General features: G+C 39.2%; 1 protein-coding gene across 1 annotated transcript; it reads right to left on the bottom strand.

The window, feature by feature from the left end:
* Nucleotides 1-238: 238 nt before the first annotated feature.
* LOC117387597 (4-hydroxyphenylpyruvate dioxygenase-like protein) lies at nt 239-10,706 on the bottom strand. The gene is made up of 5 exons (XM_033985134.2): nt 10,036-10,706; nt 8,447-8,613; nt 6,759-6,910; nt 4,826-4,956; nt 239-3,600 (listed from the first exon to the last, which is right to left on the bottom strand). The coding sequence occupies exons 1-5, from the start codon at nt 10,704-10,706 to the stop codon at nt 3,408-3,410; spliced, it is 1,314 nt and encodes a 437-aa protein (XP_033841025.1). The 3' UTR covers nt 239-3,407.
* Nucleotides 10,707-11,131: the final 425 nt, after the last annotated feature.

Here is an 11,131-nt window from a genome sequence, read left to right as displayed (position 1 = left end):
CTCTCTCACCCCTCTCTTTCCTCTCATCTCTCTTTCCTCTTTCTCATCCCTTTTTCTTTCCTCTCGACCCTCTCTCATCCCTTTCTTTCCTCTCTCTCATCTTTCTTTCCTCTCTCATCCCTTTCTTTCCTCTCTCTCATCTTTCTCCCCCCTCTCATCACTTTCTTTCCTCTCTCTCATCTTTCTTTCCTCTCTCATCCCTTTCTTTCCTCTCTGTCTTTCTCCCCCTCTCTCATCACTCTTTCTCTCTTCTCTCTCTTCATTTGTATCATTTCATCTCTGTCTCTTGTCGTTCTTCTGCTGAACTAAAGGTAAAAGTCTCTGTTCACTTGATGACATCACGAGGTGTAACGTCGTGTTTTGATCTTTGTAGACGTCACAGACGAATAATAAAGTGACTCAAACATGTGAGAATGAAACAAACACAACTCCAGGTCTGATTTTGACGCGTTCACAGATTTAAACTCGACTTAAAGACACAACAGTCAGTTTTGTGTCATGTTGAACGTTTTTAAGCCTCGTCGTGTCAAAGCTCATCTGTTGTTTAAACATTAGACAAACACATTTTTGTGTTTTTTCACATTTTCTTTGCAGTTTTTTAATTTAAAACACAGGAACAAACACATTTACACTTCAGAATCATATTATCCAAGATCCAAGTCCTTTTTTACATGATCTGATGATGAAACTCACTTTAAAAGCACCAAAAAAAACTTAAAATAACAAAAATTTTTTAAATAAACTCAAAATAACTAAAAAAAAAAATTAAAATAACAAAAATATCTACATAAACTCAAAATAACTTAAAAAAAAAAACTCAAAATAACTAAAAAAAAAAAAGTAAAATATATATACATTTCATAACCTTTACTTGCACCGACAAACCGACGAGCTCAAATAAAACTCATTTTTCAGACAGAATCATTGTAAACGCCGTCATTTTGAGGACGACGGACCCTTCGAAACCATTCAAAACATTCAAACTAAACATTCAAATTGTTAAATACCATGGCAACGGTCGTAACGTGTCATCGTTCCTGAAACCCACGAACAGATATGACGTTTATGTGCGATTAAATGTCACGTATATCAAGTTTAACAGTGTTTTGGCGTCGTACAGACGGAGGCGCAGCACCAAATTCGGGGGCCCGGGTACAAATCGAGATGGGCCCCGTACTACACGTCTAAAGAAAAATGCCCAAAAACAATAACTAAAAAATGGACGGACATCCCCACCTTGGACGATTGGACGAACCCTCAAAAAAACAAAAAAAACAACAACTTAAAATAAAAAAAGAAACAAAAAAACAACCTAAAATAACAAAAACAAATTATAATAAACTCAAAATAACTTACCAAACCCCCCCCCAAAATAACAAAAAAGAAACAAAAAAAAAGTAAATTTAATTTAGACTTAAATAACTTATTAAAAAAAATTCAAAATAACTAAAAAAAAAATAATAAATCCAAATACCAAAAAAAAAAAACTTAAAAAAAACCCCTAAATAAACTCAAAATATTTTAACAAAAAACAAACAAACCTCAAAATAAATAATAATAAAAAAAACAACAAACATACTACTCGTCTAAAGAAAAATGCCCAAAAACAAAAAAAATGGACGGACATCCCCACCTTGGACGGTTGGACGAACCCTCAAAAAAAAAAAAAAAAAAAAAAAAACTGAAAACAAAAAAGAACCTAAAATAACAAAAACAAATCACAATAAACTCAAAATAACTTACCAAAAAAAAACAACCCTCAAAATAACTTTAAAAAAACTCTAAATAACAAAAGAAACAAAAAAAAAACTTTACAAAAAAATCTAAATGAACTCAAAATAACTTAATAAAAAAAAAAAAAAAAAAAAAAAAAAAAAAAATTTAAATAAAAAAAAACAAAAAAAAATCTAAATAAATCTCAAAATAAAAAACAAAACAAAAAACTTACTAGTCTAAAGAAAAACGCCCAAAAACAGCACTTTACCCCCCAAATCTGACGCCCCTGCATATAATCTGTCTTTAAATATTTCATATACATAAATACATAAATACATAAATACATCCCTCTTCCCTGTAAGTGCCTTTAAACTGAGGTAAATTTACCCGCACGCTCGTGTCAAAACAAACACGGCTCCTTATTAAACCCGCCACACACGACAGGATTTAAACGATTTTTAAACGTGCGACAACGTGAGGAGAATCGGTTTTAACCCTTTAAGACCTGAGCACATTTTAGATCAGTAGAATTCAACTGGACTTTTATTGTTTTTAGCCGTAAAAATCGTGTTTAAATGTTGAGCTTAGCGACGCGGAAGTCTATAACTAAAAAAATGGTGAAAGACGGACATCCCCACGTTGGACGATTAGACGAATCCTCAAAAAAAATAAAAAAATAAAATAAAATAACAAAAAAAAGAAACAAAAAAAACTTAAAATAACAAATATAAATGAAATCAAAATAACTTAATAAAAAAATCAAAATAACAAAAAAAATTTAAAAAAATCTAAATAAACTCAAAATACCAAAAAAAAAAAAAAAATCTAAATAAATAATAATAATTTTAAAAAAAATTACTACATGTTGTCTAAAGAAAATAGCCCAAAAACAATAACTAAAAAATGGACAAACATCCCCACCTTAAACGATTGGCACGACCTGGTGAACTCAGTATTTGTCATGGAACGGATTACCACGTACAACAGACTCCAAAAGGACAAATTTGACAAGATATGGAAAAATTGGAAATCTTATATTCTGCTTAGAAAACCGGAATTCGTCTGATCATGTGACTGTTGTTTTATGTGACATTACGACGCTACGTCCAACTTTTGTTTCTTTTGTTTACTGTTTAAATGTGACTGTCGTTTTTTTATGTTTCTAAAGTAAAACTCAAAAAATCATGTTTAAGGAAGTGTCAGTTTGAATTTACACGACGGCACAAATGGTTGCTAAGTTACGGTAACGGAAACTCCGCCGCAATACGGTTAAATCTCTGAGTGCGGGATATGGCAGCGAAGAGACCGCACACCACAAGCTACTTTACAACTTTACGACTTCTTTAAACTATTTCAGCTGTTTTGTGAGTTTGTACCTCGCGCGTCGGTGTCCGTCGCTCTGTTTGACCCCGGTGCTCTGTTTTATTGGCTGTTGCCGTGGTGATATTTTGCGGTTAAGATGACAAAGAAGCTCAGAGTCGCTCGGTCGCCGCACAAACGAGGAGCGAAACGGCGCAAAAACGTCCTGAAGTCCGGTTCAAAATGAGGCAGACGATCCTGTAGCGTGTGGCGGGTGCTCGCTTGTTATTTCCCACAGATCCTCCACCAGAAAAGTTACACAGTGCAGCTTTAAGTAACATTTAATTTAAAACAAACTAACTAAACTAAAATATAAACGTGCTCGTCGTGCGTTAGCCTTTGGCCGACTGGAGCGTTTGGTTGTTCTTGTTGTTCTTTTCCTCTTTCTCCATGTACGTTTGCACAGATTTCCAGAGCGCTCGGATGTTTCCCTCTCCAAACCCGGACGCTCCTCGCCGCTCGATCAGCTCCAGGAAAAACGTGTCCTCGGAAAACAGCGGCCGCGTGAACACCTGGAGCAGGTATCTACGGAAAGAGCGAGGGGACAATGGAGCTCAAAGAGATCACAATATGAAACAAACACCAGCACAAAGTTCCACAAGCCAAACTACAGACTGTAGGAAAAAGTGTTGCTAACGCTAACGGGAGCGGGCTAATACGAACATTTAAGACCAAAATGACGAGTCAAAAAATAAATACATAAATAACCTCAAAATAACCAAAAAAAAAAAAACCCCTCAAAATAACAAAAAAAACCCTACAAAATAACAAAAAGGAAACAAAAAACCCTAACTTAAAATAACAAAGAAAATCTAAATAAACTCAAAATAACTAAAAAAAACCCTCAAAATAACAAAAAAAGAAACAAAACAAACAACTTAAAATAACAAAAAAAACTCTACATGAACTCAAAATAACTTAAAAAAAAAATTTAAATAAAATAAAACAAACAAAAAAAAAACTTAAAATAACTCAAAATAACAAAAAAAAACCAAACCCAAACCCCCCCCCAAAAAAAACAACCCAGGATCATGTAGAGCGAGTTAATACGATCATTTAAGACCAAAATGACAAGTCAAAATAAAAAAACTCAAAATAACAAAAAAAATCTGAATAAACTCAAAATAACTTAACAAAAAAAACCCTTCAAAATAAAAAAAAGAAACAAAAAAACAACTAAAAATAACAAAAAAATCTACATAAATTCAAAATAACTTAACAAAAAAACTAAAAATAACAAAAAACAACTTAAAAAAATCTAAATAAACTCAAAATAACTTTACAAAAAAAAAACTAAAAATAACAAAAAAAACCCTAAAATTACCACACAAAAAAAGAAAAAACTTAAAATAACAAAAGAAAAAAGTCTAAATAAACTCAAAATAACTTATAAATACTAAAGTGTGTGGTGAGGGGTTTTACAGCTGCAAAACAGAGAATAACTGTAAAAAATAAAGCTGATACTTCACGGATTTCGTAACCCCTACGATAAACCAGGGACCACCCAGACTATGTGCCACGGAGACAGCTATCAGACCTCTCCACCAGAAAAGTTACTTCGTGGACCTTTACGTGATTGTGGTTATTTATCATTTTAGTTAATCCTGGATGTTTTTACCCCGTCGATCGGTAAGTTTGAAAAGCCTCTGTATCTCCATGGGTGAACCCTGTAGTTTAGACCTCTACACACACGTTCTGAAATGTCCCCGTGTGTCAGACGCCCTCCCTGTGTCTCCTCTCGTGTCCATACCTCCTCTCGTGTCCCTGTGTCTTGTCTCTCGTCCCCTCTGTGTCCTGCAGGTCCGTGTCCAGGAGGATCCCGTGTTGAGACAGAAGCTCGGGGCTGTGACCTGCTTCTACGATCTCCTGCTGCTTCCCCACCTGCAAAAACCACAAGCACATTTATTTAAAACGTGCACTAAGAAGCTTTTTTTTTCTGGTGAAGAGTCTGCAACCTGCTTATCTCCATAGCAACCACACCCAGACATGGAGAGAACATGCAAACTCCACACTGAAATGTTTTATCGTTTTCTTGTTCTGTGGTGGTGCTAATCTTCTTGGAGTTACATAACGTTAAAACACTGCAGATATTAGAATAATAAAGAGTAATAAACGGTACAAAAAAGCATCATCTTATGGATTTCAACGCCTTTTTAAAAGTCTGTCGATTTGGCGAGTCTCTCATTTTATTTGACATCTCACTCCAGAGTCGCTCCGTATCAAACTCTTTAAAAACAAAATTAGTCTTTGGACGAGGCAGGACCGAGTTTTACACAACAGGCAGTGGACACGAGTCTGGTTCACATTCAGAGAAACAAAGTGGTTTATAAGTTTTATTAAATCAGACCCGTTTGTGCTTGTGTGTTTTTATAGCACATGTGTCAAACGCCAGGCTCATGGGCCAAATGTGGCTCTCGACAGGGTAAATTAAAAGGTCTGATGGGATTAAAATGTCATTTTTTCAGGAGATACACAGTTACACAGGCATATTTTTACATCTAGGCAAATGCATGTACAATATTTGTAACTTGAATAAGTAATAAATACAGAAACAGTTACAAGTAGTTACATTTATTTTACATCTGGTCCTTTGATGGCAGCCATTTTGCTGTTGTGGCCTTCAGTGAAAATGTGTTTGACGCCTCTGTTCTATAGTTATAATCTCTGGCACTTTTGGATCATTCTGTTATAATTTGCACATTTTAAATCACAATATTCATCTAAAACGACTTAATAAAACAAACAAATCCGCGTTAGAAAACTGTCGGGCGCGGACGTCGCCGTAAACGTCATCACAACAAATGGACGGCAGCACATCACACGAGTGTTTTTTTTCTTCTGCATTTGTATTAAAACGACTATGGAAAACCTACGAGTATCAGATTTAAAAAATAAAATAGAAAAACTAAGTGCGTACATCGCAGTGGGCGTGTACGTCACAATTCAAAATAACTTAAAAAAAAAACCCTAAAAATAACAAAAAAACACCTTAAAAAAATCTAAAACTGAAAATAATAAAGAAAACTCAAAATAACCTAAAATAACAAAAAAAAATCTAAATAAACTCAAAATAATAAAAAAAAATCTAAATAAAGTCAAAATAACAAAAAAATTACAAAAAACCAACTTAAAATAAATCTAAATAAACAGAAAATAAACAAAAAAAATCTAAATAAAGTCAAAATTACAAAGAAAAATTACAAAAAACAACTTAAAAAAAATTCTAAATAAACTGAAAATAAACAAAAAAAACAACTTAAAATACCAAAAAAAATTCTAAATAAAGTCAAAATAACAAAAAAATACCAAAAAAAAAAACTAAAAAAAAAATCTAAATAAACTCAAAATGTACCGTGTACCAGCGGCGGTGAAAATGGGCATTGATCAGAAAAGAGAGTCTTAAAAATAAGCGTTTAAAGATTGCTGAAACGTGCACAAATCACTGCAAAAACAAATTCAGAGGGCCAATGCGAAGAATGAACTGGAACATGGTTAAAAGCTCTGAAGAGTTCTGCAAAATAGGTCTGATTTTATAAATATTAACATGTTTTATGTAATTTATTCTGAAGTATCGGAGCACATCAGTGACTCCGGGTGAGGACAGACGCCTCAGCACTCGGTGGAGAGCCTCGTACCCACCTCGGTGTAGCAGAGTACCCACCTCGGTGTAGCAGAGTACCCACCTCGGTGTAGTAGGCCGGGGGCGGGCAGAAGAAGCTGACCCCGGCCCGGCTCATGCTCTGGGCCGTGGACAGGATGTCGTCGGTGTAGAGGCCGATGTGCTGGATCCCTGCTCCTCGGTGCTGCTGCAGGAACTGGTCCACCTGGTTACGCCCTGGAAAAAGAACAAAACAATAAATAAATAATGGAACGTGACAGCGACGACAGGCTCTTCACGGCAATTTAGAGGAAGATTAGTAGTTATGTCAAGATTATTTGGTTAATCGTGATTTAGGCCACAGAACAAACGTAAGAAGAACTTTAAAAAACATAATCCTGACAGTTTTAGACTAGAGGTAAGATCTTAAGCCCAAGCCCGAGTCCGAGCCCGACCCGAATTTCGGGCCGGGTCGGGCCTAAAATGTCAATCATTACGTTCGGGGCGGGGCGGGGCGGGCTTCTCTCTAGCTGACTTTTTAAAAATAAATATATATATAACAAGGACAAATAGGCTGAAGAATAGTTTTTATTCTACAATCATAACTATACTAAATAAACATTCCCGCGCTTACTAAATATATGTATATTTTTTATATATTTATTATTTGTATGTGATTGTGAAATAGGTGGGATGTATGTGTGATGTATGTGTGAGGGGGGGTTTTGTTTCCTAAGCACCTTAAACTGCTCGACACTTTTAAATTTTCGTTGTACATGTGGCATGTTGCACTGACAATAAAGATCTATTCTATTCTATTCTATTCTATTCTATATGTTTATAAAAATGTATACTAAAACGATGTGTGGATACTAAACTTAGGAATACTTGTTATTAAAAAAATAATTTGGATAAAACAGAAGGCGCTGTAAGGTAATTCTATTTAACTAGAGCACACTCTGCGCACGTGAACGCCCCCTCTTCACCTCCGCAAGTCCACATCTATTTAGACCTGGTATCCCTGATATGGAGCAGCAAGAAGTAAAGGATAAACTAAAGACAGAGGAACTGAAAAGGCAAACACGCACCGGCAAGAGTGAGGTGTGGAAATGCTTCAATTGATTGTTGAAAATGCTACAGAAACTTGCGTTGGCTTCGCTGAATGTAGTAAATGTGGCGCTTTGCTTTCATACGAGAGCAAAAAGACTGGCACCTCGACGCTGAGCAGACGTTTAAACAGCTGTACTGGCAAAAGTGATGATCGTCAAACATCTATATTATCATTTGTCCCACAGGCCGCACCTCTTCGCGCTAAGCAGGTCATCACAGACAAGTGTGTGGACTTTTGCTGTCAGGACCTTAGACCATTTTCAGTAGTTAGTGGCGAAGGTTTTTTATTAGTAGGCTTATTTTTACGCATGTTTAAGTTTGGTTCTTTATTTTTTTTATTTATCCTCACAAATAAAATATGAAATTTCGGGTTTGCTTCGGGCTCGGGCCTGAAAATCAAGCCCGCGGGCCTGGGTCGGGTCGGGCTGGATTTTTTAGGCCCGATCTTACCTCTATTTTAGACGCAGATATTTGGTCATTTCAATTCCATCTATCGTCCTAAAAATAAGCTAAATTTTGTCTGTTTGTCGTTTTAACATATCCACTTTTAAAACCTTTTGCCCCGTTGACAGAATTAACAGATATAATAACGTATAGCGCCATTTTTAATATTGTACAGAGCATTAAAAAGTATTTGTTGTCGTGCGGAGTAAAAAAAAAAACCTTGTTCAGGAAGCGACTCGGCGATGACAAACTTGCAGTCTGGCTCCCTCTGGTGGGCCGACGGCAGAGTCAGACCCTTCTCGCTGCACTTCCAGTACTCCATGGCGGTGAGACGGAGACCTATGCCCTCCTGGTCCAGCACGAAGCCCTCGTCTGGGTCTTCACCACTGATCATAGAAGAGAAGAACATTAAAAGGGACAGAAGTGTGAAACGCAGGACAAACAGACCCTAAAACTCTTTCTCTCCAACGGCCGTCAGACTCTCGGACTGTTGAGCGATAGCCCCCCCTCCTGGACATCCACGTACACCTCGCACTATTATTTATTTGATTATATGTTTTTTTTTTTTATCTTGTTATTTGTCTATTTTATACCTAATTGTGAAATGTGTTTCTTTACATATGACAATAAAAGATTTGATTCATGAACCTTTGGAGGAGAGAGGGTCAGAGGAGAGGGTCAGAGGAGAAGGGCAGAGGAGCAGGAGAGGGTCAGAGGAGAAGAGGGTCAGAGGAGCAGAGGGTCAGAGGAGCAGAGGGTCAGAGGAGAAGGGCAGAGGGTCAGAGGAGAAGGGCAGAGGGTCAGAGGAGCAGAGGGTCAGAGGAGAAGGGCAGAGGAGCAGGAGAGGGTCAGAGGAGAAGAGGGTCAGAGGAGCAGAGGGTCAGAGGAGCAGGAGAGGGTCAGAGGAGAAGAGGGTCAGAGGAGCAGGAGAGGGTCAGAGGAGCAGGAGAGGGTCAGAGGAGCAGGAGAGGGTCAGAGGAGCAGAGGGTCAGAGGAGCAGAGGGTCAGAGGAGCAGGAGAGGGTCAGAGGAGCAGGAGAGGGTCAGAGGAGCAGAGGGTCAGAGGAGCAGGAGAGGGTCAGAGGAGCAGAGGGTCAGAGGAGCAGGAGAGGGTCAGAGGAGAAGAGGGTCAGAGGAGCAGGAGAGGGTCAGAGGAGAAGAGGGTCAGAGGAGCAGGAGAGGGTCAGAGGAGCAGAGGGTCAGAGGAGCAGGAGAGGGTCAGAGGAGCAGGAGAGGGTCAGAGGAGCAGGAGAGGGTCAGAGGAGCAGGAGAGGGTCAGAGGAGCAGAGGGTCAGAGGAGCAGGAGAGGGTCAGAGGAGAAGAGGGTCAGAGGAGCAGGAGAGGGTCAGAGGAGCAGGAGAGGGTCAGAGGAGCAGAGGGTCAGAGGAGCAGAGGGTCAGAGGAGCAGAGGGTCAGAGGAGCAGGAGAGGGTCAGAGGAGCAGGAGAGGGTCAGAGGAGCAGAGGGTCAGAGGAGCAGGAGAGGGTCAGAGGAGCAGAGGGTCAGAGGAGCAGAGGGTCAGAGGAGCAGGAGAGGGTCAGAGGAGAAGAGGGTCAGAGGAGAAGAGGGTCAGAGGAGCAGGAGAGGGTCAGAGGAGAAGAGGGTCAGAGGAGCAGGAGAGGGTCAGAGGAGCAGAGGGTCAGAGGAGCAGGAGAGGGTCAGAGGAGCAGGAGAGGGTCAGAGGAGCAGGAGAGGGTCAGAGGAGTAGAGGAGAGGGTCAGAAGAGCAGGAGAGGGTCAGAGGAGCAGAGGAGAGGGTCAGAGGAGCAGAGGAGAGGGTCAGAGGAGGAGAGGGTCAGAGGAGGAATTACCTGCCAATGAAAAACCTTTTAAACCCAAACAGCTTCTCGTACCAGTCCATGACGCTGTGCGTGAACCTCCGCGGACACGCGTACGTCACGTGGTCAAAGTGCGTCACTGGGCACGTCGCGTCCTCTTCATCTTTACGCGCGTCTCCAACGAGTTTGAACCCGGGCAGAAACCCGCCCTCGTACTCAGACTTATCGATGAGAGTGTGACACACGTTTCCCACGATGGATTTGACCACGGAGTACGTCACCGCGCCGCCGTCATCACGCACAGTGGTGGGCGGGACCAGGAACGTACAACCCAACTGGCGCAAAGTGTGGAATGACCTCTGCACGTTTTCAACTTCAAAACACACATTTGCGACGGTGTCCACAGAGTAATGAGGAGTTACATCATAAAGACACGCGGATAAACTTTCACGGTTCAGTTTTCCGGCTTGAAAATCCTCCAGATTCGGCTCGTGTCGTTCATTCAATCGAGTTTTACCCAGATTCGGCCTCTCGTTCACCACAAACACGGCTCTTCCCTTCTTAAACGCGAACTGTCTGGACTTGTCCTGGAGTCTCGCCGCGAAAAGGTTGAATTTGAACTTTGAAACGAGCTCCCGGGAGATTTTGTCCGCGCTGGAGACGTGCAGAGAAATGTGGTGTAAGCGCTGGATGTACGCGGCCATGTTTGAGTGACGTGTGCGGAGGGGCGGGGCCTGAAGGCGGAAGGGAACGCCCACAAACAAGAGCGAAGTCACGTGGTATTCACTGAAAAAAAAAAAAATAATAATAATAAATAAAATAATAAAAATATAGTAATAATATTGTAATAGCAGCTGTAGATGAGACACTGCTGGTTATTTTTAGTTAAATTTTTTGTTACATTCTAGTCATTTTTTAGTAAAAGTTTAATTATTTAGTTACATGGTAGTTATTTTTAGTTAAATTCATAGTTATTTAGTTCAATTTGACTTATTTTCAGTCAAATTTATAGTTATTTAGTTCAATTTGAGTTATATTCAGTCAAATTTATAGTTATTTACTTACATTCTAGTTATTTTTTATTTACATTTATAGTTATTTAGTTACGTTTTAGTTATTTTTAGTCAAA

This window comes from Periophthalmus magnuspinnatus, chromosome 19 (assembly GCF_009829125.3).
Source record: "Periophthalmus magnuspinnatus isolate fPerMag1 chromosome 19, fPerMag1.2.pri, whole genome shotgun sequence".
NCBI lineage: Eukaryota > Metazoa > Chordata > Actinopteri > Gobiiformes > Gobiidae > Periophthalmus > Periophthalmus magnuspinnatus.
Note: the sequence above shows the minus strand (reverse complement) of the source record. Positions and strands in the feature narration are given on the sequence as shown.

Excerpts from the sequence above, each read along its gene's own strand:
- LOC117387597 (XM_033985134.2), bottom strand. The coding sequence starts at position 10,706 with ATGGCCGCGTACATCCAGCGCTTACACCACATTTCTCTGCACGTCTCC. Across the intron at positions 8,614-10,035 it reads AAAAGGTTTTTCATTGGCAG|TGGTGAAGACCCAGACGAGG; the intron begins GTAATTCCTCCT and ends TTCTATGATCAG. Across the intron at positions 4,957-6,758 it reads CCCCGGCCTACTACACCGAG|GTGGGGAAGCAGCAGGAGAT; the intron begins GTGGGTACTCTG and ends TGGTTTTTGCAG.